The sequence below is a fragment of the Caretta caretta genome, chromosome 7, assembly GCF_965140235.1.
Source record: "Caretta caretta isolate rCarCar2 chromosome 7, rCarCar1.hap1, whole genome shotgun sequence".
Lineage (NCBI taxonomy): Eukaryota > Metazoa > Chordata > Testudines > Cheloniidae > Caretta > Caretta caretta.
The window spans coordinates 104,827,801-104,850,976 of record NC_134212.1 but is presented as its reverse complement, the minus strand read 5'-3'; the positions used below and the strand labels follow the sequence as shown (position 1 = coordinate 104,850,976).

Genomic DNA, 23,176 nt, shown 5'->3' with positions numbered 1-23,176 from the left:
GCCCCCATTCAACCCCCCTGCTCCCCACGCTCTGACCATCCCGCCCAGTATCCACACCCGTACCCCCTGACCACCACCCTGAACTCCCCTGCCCTCTATCCAACCCTCCCTGCCCCCTTACTGCGCTGCCTGGAGCACTGGTGGCTACAGCTGCACCGCCCAGAGCACCAGGCCAGGCAGCCGCAGGTCATAGTTTGCCCACCTCTGTCCTAGAACAATGCCTACTGTATTTTCTGTTTCATAGCTCTAGGAATTCTAGGCTCAACATTCACAGGGCCCAATCGTGGGAGCTTGTGTCAATGGGAATAAATGTGAGCGCTAAAATAACTTGTAAGATGAAAAGTGAATTAACTGCACTATGTATAGGTAGCTTTTAATTTAAAAAAACAACAAACCATTGTTTACCTAAATGGCTCTGATTCATGCACATCAAGCGCTGCTCCTCGTATCCTTCCTTCCTTCAGGGCTTGAGTTAAGGCTTTCTCGTCCACAAGCCCGCCGCGTGCTGTGTTTACTAGGAATGCGCCCTGCCTCATCTAATGGAATCCAGGAGGAAATAAGAAAATATTCAATATTGTTATCCAATTACTCTTCACGTCTCACTACAATGTATTTAAATGCTACAGTAGGTAGCATCCTCCCCTACTGACATCTTCCAAGCCACAAGCACTGTATGCAGAATCACAGAACACTTTATATGGTAAATACAGGCATATTTTCCTTGCTGAAAAGATTACCTCTGAACACGTGTTTTGCATATTGACTACGCAAGGTTGCATAGTGTAGGATTAACCCCAAAAGAAAACCTTCCAAGCTAGCAAGGAGGTTCTTGTGTTTGCTTACTCACAAAGGCTTTTATTTAGAAAGCCTAAGCTCTAGTTTGTAATGTCAAACAAAACAGGCTCCAGTTTCTGTCTCAGCAACTGCATGAAGGGGCTCTCTTACCTAGTAAAATGCTATCACCTGGTACATAATGTGCAAGAGACAGATGTAACTAACTTCTCAAAGGTAAAATCATCACTGGTATCATCACTATTATAGTGTTCTGGGTTTGCAGCAAGAACCATAAAATGATCTTCTTTCTTCTCCAGATAAGGTAAATTACCTGCTTAATCGTAAAGTCATTGATAAGGTGGTGATTATGTTCATTAAGGTTACAGTGCAAAGATACACAGTCACTCTGATATAGTAGGTCCTGGAGTGTGTAGACTCGCTGGACGCCCAGAGACCTCTCTATCCCATCCTGCAGATATGGGTCGTAAAATATCACACTGAATCCAAATGCCTTGGCTCGAACGGCAACTGCCTGCGCAGTGCGACCTATGTATTGAGAAAAAGAAGAGAGGATGTTGAGAGTCACAAGGCTTGGGCTATGTGACGCTGCAGCACTGAATCTATACAACAATGTAGGCAACAGATCCATTTCCTTCCACGATTTGTTCCCACGTATTTTCTCCTTGGGCCACAGCAAATTCATTCAGCCTGCACTGATTCTGCATGCTCTCTTGTTTATTTATTATCCACATTTATTTTTCAGGAGGTGCTGAGGTGCGGGGCTTTTGGAAGAAAGAATGACATGAGCAGTGGCTAGAGCCAGGCAGGTGGTACAGAAGTTTCCCTGCATCACTTCTCTAATACATCTTCATACCCACTTACTGAAGGAGCATCTGGCTCTTCGGACTCTCCCAGGAGGTGACCTGTGGCCTGCTCCCGCTCCCATTGGCTTCAACAGGACTAGGCTTGGGCATTATGCTCCAGGGCCTCCCAAAAGGTGTTAGGCCCCAATCTTCAAATTATTTAGGTGCCTATGGGTCTAGACTAATATCATACTCTTGTACTGTACTTAGGTCATGTGGCTGACATGAGAAGTGCAGAGGGGAAAGCTAGTGTAGCGGAAAGGATTTCTCCTTAAAGAGGCATGGTGTGTTCTGAGGACATGAGCCGAGGCACGGGCTAGTGATCTCAGTGGAAGACACGTAGCCAGGAACTTCGAAGCCCAGCTCTGAAACTTGAGACATGCCGGTGAAGTCCAGTGCCACCGAGGGAATCAGATTCTGCACCTCTAACGTGCACAAGTTCATTAAATGAGGGCTGTGAAGTGCTCTGAGCAGGAAAATGGCTAAATATTATCACTAACCCCCTGCACTGCCCATTCTCCCTCCCCATCACTCACTGGCATGTTTATGCCAAACTTCCGTCTGCAGCAACCTCAGCCCCAAACCTGGTGATTACATCACTTCAGTTCATTCTGCCTTTGGTTTAAGAGCAAAAAAAAGTAACCAAATGTGTCATTTAACGCTCCCCTGTGCCAGTTACACAAACCGCCAGCCTTTGAGGCGGCCCCTCCCTGCTGCAGCCATGACATCTGTAAGCCTCTTTAATTCTCAGGATCAACTGTCTAGCTGTTGACTTATCTGAAGGGCAAACATTACCCATATAGCACAGCGTGCAAAGGGCTAGGCCTAGAATGTGCCTTTACAATACAAGCAGCAACAGTGGTAAAAGGACCGTCCATTAAGCATTTGCCATGTTATTTAAAAGACTCTTGTTTGAGTAAACGTAACTATCTGCATCCCTGCAGCACTTGGCTCTGAGGTCAGAATTTGCAGCTACAACCCCACCAGGGTAGGGCCACATTCTGTGTGTTCTCTGAGCAGACCAGGCCATGAGGAGCTGTAGTAAGAAATGAAATCCTTTATGAGGTGCTTTTGTTCAAGCAGACAATGCCAAAAAACCCCCCACAAAAAAATAAAGCCCTAGTTATAAGAGCAACTTGTTTGCTGTAGGCTTTTTCTTCCATACTCTTGCTGAATGGCTATTTAATTGGGCATGACTAAGACAACTGTCATGGTTTGGAAGCAGAGGTTTAGTAAGGCTATTCTGATAAAGAGGGACAGCTGCAGTGCAATCAGCAGGTCATTATCTACAGTGTCGTTCCTATTCAATGTCATTGCCTGGACTCGGCTACCCAATTCCTACATCAATACATGCCCCTTCATTCCTCATTCGTCTGTCTGGCAATGTAAAGAAAGCCAAATAACCAGGCACTGTCCATTCATGTTGAAGTACTCATTAGAATCAGGCTATGTGAGTCCTGTGCTGTGACTGCCTGAAAAGCTGCCCTTACCTGAGTACTTCATACAAAGCATCCCCTGTCTACAGACCAGGCCCATTTCTCAACACAGCAAAGTGTTGGCACTGTCATTTTACTGCCCCCTTTTGGCTGGTGCTGGGTGATGCTGAGGGGCTCTAGTTGAAGGAGCTGGAATTCCAATGAGTGAGTGTGCTGGAGCCTTTCTCCTCCCTCCAGCAGCAAGCTCTAGGCTTGGGCCTGTGGTTACAGGAGAAGGCCCTGAGTGTGTTACGATGCGAGGAAAATGGAAGAATTTTCCAGACCAAGTCCAGCCATTCAGTGCCTCTGTTTTCATACAGCCCATGACAGGGGCCAGTGCCTCATTTCTGAATATTTAATTTCCCAACAACTGCTTCTGAACACAGTGGGTCAAATTCACCTCTCATGTAGCACCACCGAAATCACAGGAGTTATAGCAGGGATGCAATTGGCTCATTGTCCAAAATACCAGTGATAATGGGGCTAGCCTGGCTCAGTGCCCTGGGTGAGGACTATATATGTTGGGGGAACATAAAATACAAACAGCATGCTTATGCTGGCTCTGGAATAACAACAACAGAACGGCCATTCTGGCTCAGACCAATGGTCCATCTAGCCCAGTAGCCGAAGTGGACAGTGTCAGATTCTTTAGAAAGAATAAACAAAACAGGGCAATTATCAAGTGATCCACCCTGGGCTCTAAGACTCAGTGCTGTGGGGGTTTTGTGGGATTTTTGGTTTAACTGAACCCACAGGTATATTCTAGCCAGATGACTCACTACATCTTCAGCCCAGCGTTAAAGCATCTTTAATGCACATTAGCCACAAGTGGTAAAAGATGAGCCACAATGCCAGTTATCTGTGCTACTTTCGCTCCACTGCAAGTCAGATTCTGGCTTGGCTTTGCGCAGCCATGCAGAAGGCATTCGGGGGAGTGAGACTTCCCTCTCCTCTGCGGCATCCTGGAATTTCCCTTATGCACTGGTGGACAGGGATTGGGCTCTGCTCCCAAAATGGGCTGGCCAGCATGGCAGAGTCAGAGCAACTGGGTCATCAGCAGCAGGAACTGAACCTAGGACCTCTGGCCCTAAAAGCATGAGCCACTACTGCCTGGATTAAAAGACTCAGCTCTCAGCCAAGGCTGTAGCAGGCTCAGCAACTTCTGGCCCAGCCACCACTAGGGGGAAAGAGAGCACCACACTAAGGGCAGGCCTTTACTACCTGCCGGATTGGTGGGTAGTGATCCATCTATCAGGAATTGATTGGCTAGACACAATAAATCGATCCCTGAACGCGCTCCCCATCGACTCCAGAACTCCAGCTCACGAGAGGCGGAAGCGGAGTCAACGGGGGAGTGGCAGCAGTCGACTCGCCGCCCTCCTCAAGGCCAGGTAAGTTGACCTAAGATGTGCCGACTTCAGCTACACTATTTGCGAAATTGAAATCTTCTCTGAGGAGTGAGCAGGGAGCCAAGAAGGAGCTAGCTCTAGCTAGGCTCCCACCTTGTGTGGCTCCTGGGGGAAGCACACATTCACACACAGGCTGGTTCATGTAACAAATACATGGACTGGCCTCGCGCATGGCCAAGGCACTGCCTGTGGAAAAAATCATCGCTAGCAAGAGGATACAGAAATTGTTGCAAAGGTTCATGGTCACACTCCAGAGCAGAGCGTGTGGGAAGATACAGCATGAAACAAGGCTACTAGTGTGTGTGGAGAACCCTTTGGGAAAACTACCACAGGGTAAAGGGAGAGTGCACGAGAGGCTCACAAAAGCCCTGAGGAGATGGGGCTCACCAAAGTCCCCGCAGCCTTGGAAATCTGCTTCCTTTTTGCAGAGGAAGCTGGGTTCACAATTCTGAACAGGAAAAGAACAGGCTCCTTTGGCGGAAAATCAGGGCACATTGCTTCTGTTCCCACGGAACTATAGCAGCTTAAAAACACCGTTAAATTGGTGGAACCCCTAGCGTGGCTCCTGTTGTATCACTACAAAACGGCTCACAAGTGCATTGTCCAGTAAATGTAGCAAAACAAGCTATGCTGATATTGAAGATCTAAGTCAGGGATGGGGAACTTTAAGGTAGTGTAGGTAGCCACAAAATCTGTTCAAACCCTTTGACAGGCTAGCGGGGGGAGTCCTGGGGGAGGGGGATTGGGAAACAAGCCTGTCCCGCATTCATGCTGCACTACTGGCTCCTCTGCCACAAGGCTGGGCCTGGCTCCCAACTCTGGCCTGTTGGCTCTCGCCACAGTATCATGTCACAGCCACCGGGCCCCCTTCCTGGCCCTGACACCACCAGATCGCCCGCACCGAGCTGGACTGCAGGGGTACAAATAAAATAATCTGTTTAGTGGGATGCAGCCCTTGGGTGACCAGTTGCCCATCTCATATGTAAGTCCTGAGAGTCGTACTCTTCCAAGGTCGAGACTCCATTAGATCCATCTAGATCCATTAGATGGCTCTGCTTTGGATATTTTGTCCCCCAGAAGTTGCCAACATACCAAATCCAATGAGGCCGAGAGTTTCTCCTCTGATCCGAGCTGCTCCCGAGGCCACCTCCCTTATCTGTTCCACACTCTGCACCCGGGTCCCTTCCCTCAGTGCTTGATACAGCCAAGTGTTCCGCCTGTAGAGGTTTAGGACATGGCATATGGTGGAATCTGCAGTCTCTTCCACAGCTGCTGACGGGATATTGCAGACAGCAATCCCTGGAGAAGGGGAAAAAAACCCAACAAAATCACAATCTTAGAGCTGCACGATCACGTCACTGAAACACCAGAAATCTCTAGGCTTCTCACTAATGAAACTGTTTTATGTCCAAGAAACTGATCTGAACCATTTGTATGTTCCTTGACACCATCAGCGGACCATTCCCAACCCAGCATGTAGGCGGACCTGCTCAAAATTACATGATGGTGAAAGGAATTTTGTGGCAAACTCCCAATATCACCTTGAAATTGTACTGCTAGATGCCGCTTCACAAAGGACCAAACTCACAGCTGCAGCCTGCGGACTACGTAAGGAATACCATACATAAGAACATATGACTGGCACACTGGATCAGGCAAGCACGCCTTCTAGGTAGGTATCTAAACACTGTACTTCCCAAGGTAGATTTTTTTCACAGGTTTTAAGCTAAAGCTCAAGACACCCTTTAAAGCGAAGACTCCATTTATTTTAAGCAATCCTAATTGCTAACAATGAATCCTAAGGTGGGAGGAGGTATTGTTTCATATTCTCTGTGTGTATATAAAGTCCGCTGCAGTTTCCACGGTATGCATCCGATGAAGTGAGCTGTAGCTCACGAAAGCTCATGCTCAAATAAATTGGTTAGTCGCTAAGGTGCCACAAGTACTCCTTTTCTTTTTGCGTATACATTTTTTGATACTCTATTTTTTCCCCAATGAACCAATTAGAAGTTCTTTTTAAATGTAATACCAGCAGTACAGTTATTACAGGAATGTTACTGATCTGCTTTCTTTACTTTAGCTGCACATAACATATTAGTATATTAATTTTCTGCAGTGAAGGGGCAAAGTAGTTCCAAAGCATGCAAGTCCCAGCCAGGCCCATTGTTCCTTCACGAAGGTTGGTTTTATAAGCTGCAGTAAGACTGCTTTCACCTCTGAAATGTCAGTCTGCTGCATTTCTATACAGAGCAAGCATCCCGCCCCACACACCCCACACACACACATAATGGTGGTACCTCACCACTGTGCCACAGCAGGGAGCGATATTGGCCAGTGCAGCTGGTCGTTCTCTGAGACAAAAACTCAACCTCTTGGATCTATTCCATCCTTAATCGAGGCTGTTATGACACTGTTGCATAGTGATGTGTGGGAAGGAGGGGTTCCTTGGGCGCTTCTGGTTTAAATTCTACTGCCAGATCGAGGGGAGATTGGGGGTAATTTCTGTCTCTGATGGGACTCACCCCATCTCTGGAGCCCTACCAGGATTACTTATCCTTTGGGCTCTTACAAACACTTCTGAAGAAATGTCTGTATTTGGGATGCACCGAGGGTCAGATTTTTTTTTAAAAATTCCCAGGGCAGTCTGCCCTCGCCATACCAACAGGCCATCACACTATTTCCCATTGTACTAGCTGAACACTCTTAGTAACAGGAAAACAGTAGAAACATGTGCTAAGCTCCCCTGAAAACCAGGCTCTTACTGCACACGTGTTTTTCTATGCAGCCTTTTCTCTCTCCTCAGTTATAAATAATGAGAACTGTTTAAAAAAAACAGAGATTTCCCAGCCCTTCACTCTCCCTCTCTGCAATGAATCTGGCCCAGGGACACAGGATCACCCCAGGCTAAGGGAGAACGTTTTTGCATGAGTCCCTCTTTTTTTGCCCATATGAGAGTCAATGACCATTTTGGGTAACAGTTTCAAAAGTGTCCAAGTGGTTTAGGAGCCTATACCTCACTGAAAGTCGTTTAGGGTCCTAAAATCCGAATATCAAATCCTCAAAGGTATTTCAGCCGCTAACGCTCAATGAAATCTATGTAGCTCAATGAAATCTATGAAATACCTTTGAGGATCTGGCACTTTTGGGAGCTTTACCCACCATCATGACGGCATTCCTTTTAAACCTTTCCTTGGAAAGAGCAGTCGTAAAGTTTGCAGCCCCATCTTGCTGTAAAGGGTCAGAATCCCACAGTCCTTATTCAGGCAAACGCATATGAAAATCCCTACAGCCCAGATCCTTAAAGGTTCTTAGGCGACTAAGTCCACATTCAGGCATTATGGATGTTCTCATAGTTGACACCTAACCTTGGAGACACCTCCAAATGCTGGTCAGCATTTGCAAAGCCACCTAAATGGTGACGCTGCCCCACAACTAATGAGCAGCTTGGAGGCCTTGCTCAAGTTGACACCCTGTAGACCCCTAAGCCAGAGTCTCAAATTGGTCAGGGGAAGGGGAACGCCTATCTCACCAGCAGGGCCCAGTCCTGTAGGTGTGCTCAGAGCATGATTAAGCCATACCTGTGGACAAGAGCAAGTGTGGGAGAGCGTGAGCAGAAGAGAGAGATGGTTTCAGCTGCCAGGGCATGGGCTAAGTAATTGACCTGTCTTTGGTGCCTCACTCCAGGAGAGGGTTTGCAGCTGAGACTGCCACGTGGAGGGAGGCACCCAGCAGCCAGCCGCTCCGGTGCCTAAGCTTTTCTCCTTGCCCCAAGTCTTTCCTCGGGATTTCACTCCCAGCTAGCTTAGGCGGCTCCCTTGCCGATTCCTTCCTTAGGTGACTAGCTCTCCCTCTGCACTGTAAGGGGAGCCCAGCACAAGGCTGATCGTTCCACCGGGCAGCAGACTGTCTAGAGTTAAGTACTGCTATGTTGAGCAGGATAATGTCTATGTACTGTACCTTCAAGGATCTGAGCACTGGTCCTCACCTTGTGAGAAGGACCTATGGGCTATCTGTGCATGTAGGCAGTGCACTGCCAGCCTGCCTGACAGGGACAGATTGAAGAAGTGAGGACTAGTGGAAAAATTAACTGAGCGGAAGGGCAATATTAAAGCCCGATGCGGCACTCAAAGCTTGTCTTCACTGCAGAGTGAACCCAAGTTATAACAAGTGTTGTCCGAACTCGAGTCCCGTCCACACACACACAACCCCTTAACTCCAGAGCTGTGGTACTTTTAACTCATGTTGGCTGGTCCGTTGGGGGGACAGGGCGACTGATCATCAGCTACTAACACACCCACTCCGTGCTGCTAACATAATCGCTGGTTGTAGCTTGCGTGTTATTTCACTCTCACTTGAGCTAGGCTAACTCGAGAGCCTACTCAAGTGAACTCTGCAGTTAGGACATAGCCTCAGGGGGGCAACCTGGAGCAGCTGAAGTGATGGGGGAGAAGGAGACTCAGCTGTAATGGCAAATGAGGCAGGTGGATGGGGAAGTTCGTCCTTTCCCCGTACAAGGGCTTCCTCCCCAGGAGGAGGGGCAGGCTCTCACCTCCCACTAAACCTTCCTTCTCCCATCACTTGAGTCTCAAGTAGCCTGATGCAGAGTGGTAGCTAGCCCCCTCCTGCATGGTGGAGGGGTCACTCCTGCCTACTAATGCAGGAGCAGCAGCAGCCCTGAGCAGGCTCTGGTGCAGGCTGCAGCCCTGTCAGCATGGAGCAGGAGGTGAGGCTGAGGCGCAGGGCTTGCCAAGTTCTCACAGCGCTCTAACCTCTTTGTTAAGGTGCAGGCAGAGGAACGGGCGCTTGCCGGGATCAGTTGATCAGGACACCCATTAGAGCGGACACTGCTGAATAAGCCAACTCAGCAAGACCTACAATTGTGAGCTCAGTCCTGCTCTCAAGGGGCTGGGTGCTCTAGGACTAGTCGAGCAGGTGGGGAATTCTGCATTCAATTAAATATACACAGGAACAAGCAACTGATACGGCACCCCCCGCAGGCATGTTATTTTACTCTACTCCCATACTTTCAACATGCTGCATATTTTTGTATTAAAAATGCTAAACTGTACCATCGAGTTTGCTGGGGGAGAGGTAAGTCACTGTGGGGGTGCACTGGGGGGGGCCTGGGAATGCCCCAACCAGTGTCTCCTACTTTGCACACGCTCAGCTGCTAGTCCCGGCTGGGCTGGGGGCGAGGGAGGATGGGACTTGCTCTTTCCTGCCAGACCCACCCCCAGAAGCCCCCCAACTGCACGAAGCTCCGCATCTCCCCCCACCCTCCTGCTTCCTGCCCCCATTGCTTCTCAGCCACAGGGGGAGGGGTTGCTGTACAGGGAGCTGTTCCCCCATCCACCAAATCCCTGTGCATCCAGACACCCCCCAGTCTCCCACCCCACTGAGCCTCACCCCCTGCATCCCATTGCCCCCCACACCTGGACCCCCTCTGCCAAGTCTCACCCCTTACAAGCCCCCCACACTCAATCCCCCACCCCATCCCCCTCTGCACCTGGACTACCCTACAAGTCCCTCACTCCCAGACTCCCACCCCACTGAGCCCCAACCAGCTGCACCTGGACGCCCCTGCTGAGACCCCACATCCAGACCCCCTGCTATCCCTATCCTTCCCATGCTCCCTGTAGAACCCCAACTACCTCCATCTGAACCTCCCTGCAGAGACCCACTGCCCTGAAACCAGAAAGCCCCAACAGGCCCCTGGGCATCCAGCAAACCTGGACCCCTCACTGCGCCGTCCACACCCAGATTGTCCCACACAGAATCCTCTCGCCCCACACCTGGATCCCCCCACACTGAGCCCCTCCACACTTGGGTCCTACTGGACTGAGCCTGCTTGCCTTCACCTGGTGCAGAAAAGCAGGGCCCTGGAGTGTTTCTGAGGCACGCCTGGCCTTTGTGCTGTGTCAGCCTCCACATTTATTTATTGATAAATGAAATTTGCAGAATTTTTGGTGCAGATTTCCCTTGAGAGTAAATGTTTGCACTGTAAACCTTGTAAAGGTCTGATCCAAGCCCACTGAAGTCAATAAGAGTCCTTCCCCCGACTTCAGTGAGTTCTGGATCAGGACCTAAGGCATTTATATGTCTATCGCTCTCAGTGGATGTGTAATTCTAATTAATGCTGAGAGGTGTTACACCCACTGTGTAATGTGCATGGTAAGGAGGAGATGGAGATGAGGGAGGGGTAGGGTATGGCCCCATAGGATGTAATATGAAGTTAAAGTCTTCAAATGTAAATAACTGTACAGCTTTTGTTTATTTTTAAAAGAAAACACCAAGGAGCTACGCAAACTATAGTCAAACTGTGAGCAACATGTCAACAGCCCACAGCCAAATGAACATATTTTTGTAGATAAACACTTTGCCAAGTGTCTAATTCAAAATGATTGTTCCAAAGAGCACGCATTTTCTTTACTTTTACTGAGATTTTGAAGGGATGAATTATGTTAACACTAGCCTATCAACAAACCTGAAAGAGCTGTGTTCATCGGGCAAGGCATAAATATCAGTTTGATTTTATATGCTAATGGTATCCATTAGTGGTAAAACAATTCACGTTGCTGCTTGCAACATCTCACTAACATTTCTGTAACACACAAATATGGCCAATATATATTATGACTCTTTAACCTAGTTAAGAATGCAACGTTATTGTGATAGAGAGCATCACCAGGAGGCTGCCACACAATCTTCTGGTTTCTTTTATTTTGGGGGGTGGGGGGGCATGAGAACAAGTTTTAACTCTTAGGAAGACATGATGCACTGCTGCTAGTCTGGTGTTTTGCAAAGCTGTGTGCAGAGGCAGCTTCAGGAGAGAGGGAGCTGTGTGACATGCAGCAGAGTTTGCTCTCTGTCTTGGGCTCTGATTAGAGTCAATACTTGAGGCATAGCAGCTCCCTGGGAACTAGGTATTGGTGTTGGGCTGAGATTCCTGGAAGATGGGACTGCCCTGCATGCTGTTGGATCACACTTGTCCCAGGACTGATGTACGAGTGTAAATAAAATAAATTACTCATAGAATATACCCAGACAATACTCTACTGACTTCTCCATCCAAGCCGATGTGATAGTGGCCAGAAAGACCATCTTAAGGGTAAGGTTTTATTTACACACATACACCAGTCCTGGGCCAGGATGGTTAAATAATCTGACAATAGCTCCATGAGTAACAGGAGGACAATGTTAAGACAACATGCAGGAGTCAAGTCTCCAACAGGAGGGTAAGTATGCAGATGGCCCTTGAGGAATCTGGATACCATTGGCTACAACTGTACTGACATGACACATCAATACTGCTGCAACGTAAACTCCGAGAGAACGAAGAGTCAATCCAGAATGTTTCAAGTGCAACACATAATGGAGGATCTTTGGTACTGGAGCTTCAACTGGTCCCAGAGAATGCTGGATAGGCTATATGGAGACCTGTTTCCATATGGAGAAGCAGGTCTTCCTGGCAGATGGCTTCATGCTTCGTATGAGGCTATCTTGGACCTCTTGATGATAGTCTCTGTCAGTAGTGCTCAAGGAGCCAACATCCAAGCCACTGGGTGCAACAGCTGCAGGTCTAGCTGCAATATCTGATTGTGGTTCTGAGATATCATGTCCGGGCAGATTGCTAGAGGGATGCAGGACTGAACTGACACGTTCAGGAGGTCTGGCAGACCAAATAGCCTTGTCTAATAGACAGCTATTAGCATCAGAATGGACGTCTTCCCTCTGATTTTGGATATCACCCTGGGGATCAGGGGAACTGAGAGGAAAGACGTATAGGAAACCTGGAGACCTGTAAGGAGGCCAGGCTCAGGTGCCCTCTAGTGCAGAAGTTCAGGCACTTGGTGTTGTCCTCTGTGGCATCCCCCATTGGTAAAATATCAGCTCTGCAACGGACACCTGCAGAGACCACTCGAGGTTGGTTATTGTGTGCCTGCTTAAAAAGTCTGCCAGGTTGTTGCTCATTCCTAGAAGATGAAGAGCCAATGCGATTACCCCATGGTGATGACGCCAGGTCCAATGGCTTCCTAGCAGAGAGGGGATGACCCAGCATCTCCATGCTTGTTGATGTAGTGCACTGCAGACATGTTGTCCAGTAAGATCTGCACCATAGGGTCCCAGAGAACAGACAGGAATGCCATGCAGGCTGACTGGATGACCCTGAACTCCAGGACATTCAGATTGTCCTGGGACCTGGTCAAGAAAGGAACACGCTTTCATATGTTCTCTAGGTTCAGCTATTAAGTGGACTCTTACAGAGCTTGGGTGGGAATGTGACTCTCTTGCTCATGTGATGGAGATCACAGCTGTAAGAGCCATAGATGAAGTCTTGCAAGCAGCCTCAATTATATGCACAATGACAGGTGACTCAGCAGCCCCAGGCATGTACACACCATTGCTGCCAGGTTCGACTGGAAGTCCCTTGTCACTGACTGAATAGACAGGAACTTGTCCCCCTAGCAGGTGAGCTCTCATCAACAGAGTTGATCTTGGCTCCCATGAACTCTACTGTCAGAATGCTGTTACGGACTCTTTTTCATAGTTCACAAGGAGTCCAAATTGGAGAACTGAGAGAGGACTCTAGGGGTGCTGCAGTTTCCTGCTTGGACCTTGCCCCTGATCAGCCTGCCATCTAGGCACGGACAGATGTGGAGTCCCTTTCTCCTTCAGTGTGCTGCCCCCATCCCCAGGCATTTGTGAATATTCTTGGTGTTGTGGAGAGTATGAAGGGCAGTACTCTGTATTGTTAATTGTTGGGCCCCACTGTGAATCTTAGGATCCTGCTGCAAGTCAAGAGCTATAAACCAATCTTGAGCTTGGAGAGATGGAATGATGCAGGCAAGAGTTATCATTCTGAATCTGAGGCCAGTACCTGTATTTGTTGAGTCTTCTCAGGAGTAGGATCGGATGAAAACCCCTTTCTTCTTTGCAATAAGGGAACAAAAGCTGTGCTATCAAGATCTAAATATTACCATAACAGGAGGAATTTCAGCACAGACATTAGAGACTTTAAACTGTATTATTCGCACACTGCCTGTTTACTCAGTTGCAGCAGCACGGGAATGCAGGACAGAAGTAAAATGTATGCACCGCACTTTTAACAACCCCTCACTGAGGATAACACAGTTAGACATGTCCCGATGTTGCTTGCATTCAGCGTGTGCATGACTGATTTCAGAAAAGTTTCATCACCCCATCTAGTATGGATGTTGCTGAAGAAGACCATTTTAAAAAATGTCAAAGGTGAAATTTTAATTCATCACAGTCCAACCAGTTATGGCAAGGGGCTTGAGAGACATTTTTATAGAATAATTTCCTGACATTAGGAGTTAAAAAAAAAAAAAAGAAGGTGAAATATAGGGAAAATGTCTCCATAAAAATGACTGTGTGACACAGGGCCAGAAAGGGTTACACAACTAGCAGGATAAATGACTCAGATTCAACCTGTAGAGACGTATTAGTACATTATGATTGTGTTTTTTGTGTGTTTACATATGCATTGTTAGAGGTTGACAATGTAACCAAACAGTTCCTGTCTATCACTGTATTCTGCTAATTCAAAAATCAAAAGGAGATATTAACATTTAGATGAACTGAATGTAGTAATATCACTGTCTTCATTTCTCTTTGAAGTATGTAATAAACTACCTGTAAATGGCAAGAGATGAGCAGTTGCCTTATTGTTAATCCATGCAGCTTGTTACCTATGATGCTTAGGAAATAGGAGGTTACTTCAAAATGACTATTCTTCACCTAAGGAATGCCTGCTGTCAAGATGCTATCGATAGCCTGCTTGAGAACTATAAAAAGAACTCTTGGACCCTGATCCTTTTATCTCAGATCTGCTTAATCTTCATCAGGGGAAGTTTGAGTTGCAAGACTAAGGTCCCCAGCTCCAGTCTGGGTGACCCTAATATTGGACATTGGACTGTGACCTATGGAACTAATTCTGAAAGAACTTTTGCAACTCTAAAGCTCATCTCTATTATGAAACTGATCTAAAATTTTTACTCAAGTCTGTATGTATAATGATCTTTTAATCTATACTCACTCTCTCTTCTTTTTAAATAAATCTTAGTTTAGTTAATACGAATCGGCTGTACGAGTATATTTGGGTAAGATCTGCAATATTCATTAACCTGGTGGGTAATGTCTCTGATCCTTTGGGATTGGTAGAAGTTTTTATATGATGAACAAGATTTTCAGTAATCCTCATCATATTTGACTTGGCTGTCTGGGTGGGAGCTCATGGCTGGGCTGCTTCAAGGGAACTGTGTTTCTGGCTTCTGGGTACCCAGGAAGGTATTGTAGAAGTTGTTTCATTGCTGGCTTGGTGAATCTAAGTATTAGAATAACCACCAGTTTTGGGGATTGTCTGTGTCATTCTTTGCAGTTTGCCCTAACTGAGCAATCTCAGTGAGGCCCGCCCTGGGACTCCGTTCACAGTCTATAAACACATAACACAGATAATTAGGCCGTTAGGTGTGTGATGAAGACTATCTTGGTTTGCAAAATCAGTGTCATCCTGGACAATTCTAATTAAAATCTAACATGAATATTGTGAACAGTTATTGCTAAAGTATCTGAAAGGGAGGTGAGAATTAGATTTATAGCCATGATCATCTACTTTGGCTTATATTCTTTCCTCAAAAACTTCTTGATATGGAGTACATGATTAGCCTGTAGTGTCAAGGCTGGCTGGCATGATTGTTAATATTTCTACACAAGTGGATTCAGGGAGATTTCCTCTTCAGAGCACAGGGCATCATGAAAACATCTATACGTGATTCTGAAGTTTCAGAAGTTAACTACATAAGATCTACAAACTGCAGAGGACCTATCATGTATCTGTTTAACCAAAGATATTTATCCCTGTCACAAGAGTAGAAGCTGGCAAGGAGACATTAGCAGCTGTAGCTTTGGTTTATAACTAATAGCAATGAATAGTAAATGGTTTGACCATTACAGAAGCTCTTTTCCTTAGGGATATTTGCTCTGTTCCAATCTGTCAGAACTGCTGCACATCTGTTATGCAAAAGTATACAAAGTTTTGAGTCAAAGCACTGCCCAGATCCACGGGGGAATGCTGCCTTTGCTTTTATATACAGTGCATCTCTATGGGGACATGAAAAAATAAAGTTAATTTCTCAGTAGAGCTGTGAGAACATTTTAAAATGTCATTCTCCTGTCTCCAATAGAATGATAAAAAAAGCTTTTGTTAATGTAAAAAAAGTACTGATATGAAAAACCTGTGATCAGACAGAAAAACAGAATTGTTATCCATACCGAGGCAACAGACAGGAACAAGTGGGGGAGAAAAAAAAATAAGTCTTTTCAAATATATAGCCACTGACATTATTTTACAAATCCCAGAAACTGTTACAACGCAGGTGTGAGACTACAGGGATTGCAGCCACCCTAAAGTAAAACAAAAGCAGCTCCATCACAACAGGGCTCTTCCTATTAGACTGTACAACCCTATTGTTGTTATTAATTTCTGCTTCTCATAATCATTAGGAACAGCAAAGAAGCTGGGGAGAGGTAGCTCTGAACTTTCTGTAGCACAGGGTGTTCATCTGGAATGCTGTTAGGTAACACAGGGATTCTGTTTCAATTCCACAATTTAAAATGAATTAACAATTCGGTGTAAAGGTTGAATTTCGTTGCTATTACGGTAATTATTCCAAGTAGGAGATAGCTCAGAAGGAGAGTGTATGCGTTAAATGAGCCTGTATGTCTGAAATCAGAACTGAGCCACTTGTGTTCAGAGGGTGGATACCGCATGACTCGTCACTATGTTTAGCCACCTGTCATGTATCAGCTATACAGAGTTAAAGATCTCTCCTTAGTTTTTAAAAAAATTCCCTTCTAGATAATGGTGCCAATTAAACTTCCGGCTACATTTGTAGGTAGAAATTACATCTTCCACTTCAAATCCCATCATTTGGCCACTCAATTTGCAATGTTTAAAAGGGAGGATTATGCAGCTATGTTTGTGTACTTTGTTCAGCTTTTTTTAAATGCTGAAGGCCTTTGAACCTGGATAGCATAGATGACAATAGTAAGAGTTACAAATAGAGAATAATCTGTCACACTAAGAAGACACTGCTCCTCTAGCTGAAAAATACTTCACTATGCTAGTATCTGCTTTTTAGGAATGACTATTTGAAACTATTTCACCGGAATTATCTAAGGGTCTAAATGTCTGTTGTTCTTATTTTCCTGAGAGAAAATCTTTAACACAAGCAATCTTGAGCAATGCTGTCATGGTACTTCTTGATGGATTGCATTCTTTGGATCAAATTATCAAAAGAGGTCTCAACACAGCGACTAGAATTGTAGATGCAATTTAGCTCACCTAGTTATTTGTATGTGCAAATCCCCAGAGTTCCACAAGCAATCTGCATTTGCATGCAACTTGGGTAGACCCATAACTATTCAACTGGTGTACAAATGCAATTAAATTTAAGGACACGAGTTATCGTGATTGCAAAAAAAGTGCCTGCAACTGTAGATGGTAGTTTCTATTTGATTATGCAGATACAAATTAAACATGATGGAAAAATAAATACTAACAAGAATAAGAAAAACACCCCACAGAACTAATAAAAACCATCTGAAACATACATCAATCTCATTTTTTTGTGCTGTGGGTGGATATATATATTTCTAACTGGGGCAAGTTTTAAAAAGCAGTTTCTAAAATTACACAATTGTCCACACTTTTGTGTATTTCACAGTCATGTTCTTTTGCATGCAACATCTTAAAACACACAAAACTGCACCCACAATTTTAGGGACTGAGTCAAAACCCACTTGAAAATTTGGTCTGCCGTGCCACGTTGATCGAATGCAGGCAAGAAACAATGTCACCTGGGCTGATTTAAAGAGAAACAAACAAATGGCAGAGGGGTCACTGGCATGGAATGGACACGTACCGAGCTCCCCTGCAGCTTTGATATCGATGTTGTCATATCCACTACCTATTCGAACGATGACCCTTAAGGCCTTGAACTTCTCTAGATCTTCTCGGGTGAGGGTGATAGTGTGGTACATCATTGCCCCAACGGCTTCATTTAATACCTGAAACACAACAAAAGGACGTCAGAAAATCCTAGTAATTTAAACGGGGAAAAACTGGCAACAACCGTTACAGTAGTCTACAATGGAACCAATGGGCCTGCCCCTGCAAGGTGCTGAGCTCGTGGTGCTGTGCACCCGTGACTGTGGCACAGTTAACAGGAGTTGAGGGCACATACTCAGGTAAGGTCCAGTATTTGTGAGATGCTTCATCCTTAGAGGAGACTCTGCACCAGAGCTCTGTAGGCAATTCATGCCCTGTTGACTTCGAGGAGATCTTATACACCGGTACAAGCTTAGGGAAAAGTCCAGTTATATAAGAAGAAATGTAACTGGTGAGCATTTCTACGTGCTTTTCTATGTGCTCCTTTGGTATTATACAAGTATTTACTACACTAGAGGATCACACACGGTTCCTTCTTTAGGCTGAGCTCACTGCACACCTCAGAAGGTCATTGCATCCCTTTCTTCTCCCCCACAAGCTCCCTGTGTGCCACCTTCCCTACCCCTCTATTTCAGGGACTCCCTGCAACTCCCCCACCCCTCAGTGAGAACTCTCTGTCTCTCCCATTCTGAGGTCCACCAATTCTCCCATACTGGGATCACGCATTTCCCCCCATGCCAGAGGCTCTGTGTGTGCCCTCCTTCCCCCATCTCCGTTATTTTTTTTCCTTTCAGTCTAGGGAGGTAAATCATTCAGGGTGTCAACATTTTAAACTCTATTGGGAGGATGGGCCAAGCTGAAAATGAGGGGTGCTATTAGGCTGCAAAGTGTTAATGGCTGTCAATAATCAGTTCTTTGATACAGAGACAATTATAGACTTGGTTGAAGCTGATGTATGTGCTAACCAGATTCCAGAGGCTCCTTGGGTCCCCCATTTCCCTCTTCCAGTTGACTGATTTTCTCCAAAATCAACAGAGTTCTGCCCACTGACACCTAGAATTTTCCCTGAAATTTTGGAATTGATTGGGTGCAACATTCAAAAGTTTGCATCCAAACAGACAGACCGATGCCACTCAGTTGAGCGTAGGACCTCACACTGAATGTGAGAGTTGTCTGAAAAACTTCGAAATTAGAAATGTTGAGGGCATTTTTTAAATCAAAAATTTTGATGCAAAAAAGCCAAACAAAACCCTTCTGAAATGTCCATGAAAATTACATCCTGATTTCCAGCCAGTTCTACTGAATATTAAGCCACAGATATTTTTAGAAGTATGATCAGTTTATCACACTAAAATGCAGCTTCCAAACAGGAAAATAAATATGGTATTAAAGTGGACAAACATCTTTTTCCCCTTCAAAAAGTTACAGAAGTTAAATTTACCTTCTCGTGAATCTCCTGAGTTGATTGTGCATCACAGAATGCAACAGTAGCCAAGTCTTTCAAAATTGGCATCTCCACTGTACAGTCCCTTCCATCTAACAAAGCCACCAAAGGACGAGGATGCATAGGGCCATTCATTATTTGTGGGCGAATACCTGCAATCAAAAGGAGTTTTCCCGTTAGATAAGCAGGACTTAAAACACTTCTCAGTCTATAGTTGCTCCTATCTGAGTATTATCTGAACTTGGTTTCTGTGTCAAGTGGGAAGTGGCTGCATACCACACAAGTTTACTGTATTTGAAGCTTTAGGAAGCAGTTTGGATGGAGGAACAGAATCCTGGGAGACTCAGCAGAGTATCAGTTGACCATCGATACATTCTCTATTAGGGAAATACAAACGTGCCCTGCTCAGAGGGTAGACTCTTGATCTACCATGCATTTTCCAACTCCAACTACTATTACCACAGGGCTCCTGACTTTGATCTCACACTTTTTTTTTTTTGGGTGCCACTCCATTAACTCCAATGCAGTTACTCCTGATCAACACAGGTGTAAGTGAAAGCAGAATATGGCCCTAGAATTAGGTTTTGCTAGGATATCCATACATTTCAAGTACTATATATGTTAACAAACAAGACAGATTCATCAGTTTTGTTTTCTTGAGTGTGTGCAAACAAATTTATTCAACACTGAAATCCCAGCCCCACTGAAGCCCTTACTTCAATGGGGCCAGAATTTCACTCTCTATGTTTGTATAGGCCTTTAAAACTGTGGTTTTTGAGGAAAGACTCTAGCATTCCTATTACCTCAGAAAATAGACTCTGGGCAACAATCATTCCATAAGCAAACAGGTGTTTATCCCAAAAGGAAAAGGAAGGGAAGAGCCAATCAAGAGAAACAGATCAAACAGTTCTGTAATAGAAATAGAACAGGAATCTCTTTTGTTGTACAAATGTGTATCATTAGGGTTAAGTGGGGGACATGCCCTAAACACACACATCTTAGTTCATGAAATCAGTAGCAAATATTATAAGTCAGAGTAACTGTTGCTCTTCTGTCTCTGCACTGTAAACTGGCATTTGGAGCAGGTGAGAAGAATCTGTGTGCACATATGGGGACTGTAGCTTAAACTCCCCCACCCCAGCTGCTGTGGGAAATCTTCAGGACACCTTCCTGAGCATGTGCAACCAGAGCTGGGAGTGACAGCAGCCAGGAAACAGCTCAGAGGGTTTTTGTTATTCTTACATGGATCCACTTACAAGAAGTTTTCCCACACGTTTATTTTGCACTCAAGATGTAATTGTGTGTCTGTTAAACTGAGCTGCGTTTTCTACAACTACATGTTCTCAGCCTCTTCTCTTTTTAAGCTGAGGTTAACCGACAAGCGACTGTGCCAAATGGGGACCAGGAACCAGGACTCCTGTGTGCTATGCCTAGCTCTGCCAATGACTGTTTCATTTTTGGATAAGTCACTTAAAAAATAGTAGGTCTCAGTTTATCAGTATGTAGAATGGTGATATAATTAGGGTTCTGTGACAGTGTTTAATTGGTTGGTTTTTTTTATAACATGTTGCAAAAATATTTTCACGGTATAATTCCAGGCAATTTCACAGTCCAGTAAAGCCCATCTCCTTCAAACATGTGTGCATGTGTTGCCTTTATGCATGAGAGTAGTCTGAGTATACCTGTGCTTAAGTGCCCTAAATTAAGTTTGTGTGATATCTTTGTAAAATGGAGGACTGGCACCAAAACATGCAAGAGTTCATGGTTTTTATGCAAGAGAACCCCCCCATGTATACTGGGATGAAATTTCAAAAACGGAGGTTTTTGGTTGGAAATTTTGAATTTTGTTAAAAACAATCATTCAGAATTGGTCCCATTTCCAAGCAAAAATGGTATACAATGCTAAGCCCTCAAATACTGAGATTTTTCAAATTTCATTGTGAATATTTCATAGAGCCCTGGCTATCCTATTTACCTATGTCACAGGGGTCTGAGGTTTAACACTTGTAAAGTGCTTGGAAGTCACTGGATGAAAGAGTAACTTTTTTTTAATGAATCAGTATCTGGGGTGCATAATACTTTGGATCTTTGACCGACGCCATTAAGTGTTCTGGGCTCAAATTTTCAAAGATGACAGTTAATTCTGGGTATTTAACTTAAGCAACCTTAGGCCTGATTTTCAGAAGTTGTAAATACCCATCGCTCCTGTTACCCTTGAGTTGTGGGTGTTCAGCCCTTCTGAAAACGCAGGCCCAATGTGTTCTAATTTTGGCCCTCAAAAATATTAGAGGCCACTTTTAAAAATGTTGGCCCTAAGACATGCCTGTCTGATAGAGGAACCCTGCAGAATTTTTTTCGATTTTCTTTTTCTGTCTAGGTTCAGAACACATCTGTTCTACCTCGGTACTCGACTATATTATTCAGGTGGTGATGGAAAGTAATGTCTTCACTACATCTAGATCTGATAGTCATCTCCCTGCTACATTAAGCTCCAAACATATTAATTTACTAGTTATTACAGTAATAGTTTGTGATGATTATTTGGACAAGCGCTGGAGAAGTCAATGGAGTTATTTTAAGGGTGAAAAATCAGATTACATTTCCCATTCCTTTCTAAAGTGGAGACCTGTGACTAGTTAAGGGGGGTCACAGGGAAAGTCATAAATACCTAAACAAAGAGCATTACAGAACAAATGCTATAGTCTGTGCCTCTACAGCTATTCAAAAAGCAGATAAAAAAAAAGAACCAGAAAAGGGAGGATCATTTACTGAATGGAACTAAGATCTCTCACTTGCAGTACTGTGGTAGCAGTCTGGTTTCCCGGATAATGGTCAACACTGCAATATCCTGCTGTGGAAGAGGCCAAAAGTGGTGTCAGTGTAACCCTCATGCCACAAAAATGACAACGAGGGAAGGAAACTAATGAGAACACCACCATGCTGATTTTAAAAAAAATGGAAAAATTAAATGTGCACTGTTATCCAGATTGCCATCAGGTGAACAACATGAGCAAGACCTACATCAAATAATGTGTGAAAGACAGACTGAAACACAATGAGCCAAAATCATGCCTTGCAGAACTCTATTGAAGCCAACTCACTTACCTCAGGGAGGAATCTACACTGGTCTGTATTGAATACTGGTTAAAAACTAGTTATACTTGTTTTAGAGGGGGAAAAATAAACCCTGGGCACAGGCAAATTTAGCAGAAATGTTTAATGGTTCTCATATATTGTTTTATTGACTGGGATTAAAAAGATAAAACCCAAAACAAACAGAAGTTCTGATGAAATATTTCCAAAATTTAACATGAACGTTTTTCTAAACATGATGCCTTTTTTCTATTGAGATTTCTATTTGCACTTACTGGAAGTAATACATCATGCTTGCTGTATTTTATCCAGATGGAAGTGCAACTGTGTCATTTTGGATGGTACAGAGCTGAGATGATTTGGATAAGTGAAAGAAGCTTGCCATAAGCAGATAAACAAGAATAAAACGTGTATAAATCTCAAATGCTTACCATCCATAAGTGAAGCATTATTCTTCAGCTAGGTTCATCACCTTTCCTATTTAACATGCAGCTTAATTGCAACACTGACTAAAACGTTACTAAGGTGTAACGAAGCCTAGACCATCACATAATGACAGTTTCATATTGTTATTGGCAAAGAAAGAATATGCTACACAGGCAAATGGCACAGTGAAAATAGTTACATCACCACCAGGACAATGGCTTTAGTAGTCACTGGGATTTACACCATGAGCTGGCCAATGTGTTTCTCAGCCAAACGTAATCAGAGCTTGCTGCCTATGCAGGGTAAGAACTATTTACAAACAGTGATGTAGATAAGACGAGATTGGAAATTATTTTCTCAAATAATGAAACAAGTAAGACAAAACCAGTGGCTATCTGAAACTTGGACACTTAAAACAGTTGGGGGGTGATAGGGGAGGCGGGTTTCAGTTTTTCATCCTATCATTACATAAGTGACTTTTAGGACACAAGATTTTTTTTTTTGAACATGACATCTGTGTCTTTGCTTGGGATTACAGATGTAATTGTGTGTGACGACATAGGCTCCTTAGACATGTCAAGCTAGTCTACAGACAAAAATACACTTGCCAAGGATGAATGCGAGCTGGAAATTGTGCTAAATATTTAGAAGAATGGCTCTCATTTTCTCTTACTACAATGAAGTAATTTACTTCAATTTGACAGGGAAAGGAAGTTTTGAAG

At 44.6% G+C, this 23,176-nt stretch overlaps 1 protein-coding gene across 12 annotated transcripts in view; it reads right to left on the bottom strand.

Moving 5' to 3' along the window:
• CTBP2 (C-terminal binding protein 2) overlaps window positions 1-23,176 on the bottom strand; it is a 230,045-nt gene that overhangs the window by 11,152 nt on the left and 195,717 nt on the right. For all 12 annotated transcript variants that reach the window (XM_048856705.2, XM_075131027.1, XM_048856695.2 and 9 more), the window contains 5 exons: window positions 18,933-19,087; window positions 17,466-17,610; window positions 5,614-5,820; window positions 1,106-1,320; window positions 406-536 (listed from right to left, as the gene is read on the bottom strand). In XM_048856705.2, the coding sequence (XP_048712662.2) occupies window positions 406-536; window positions 1,106-1,320; window positions 5,614-5,820; window positions 17,466-17,610; window positions 18,933-19,087 (853 nt within the window). The remainder of the gene's footprint in view (window positions 1-405; window positions 537-1,105; window positions 1,321-5,613; window positions 5,821-17,465; window positions 17,611-18,932; window positions 19,088-23,176) is intronic.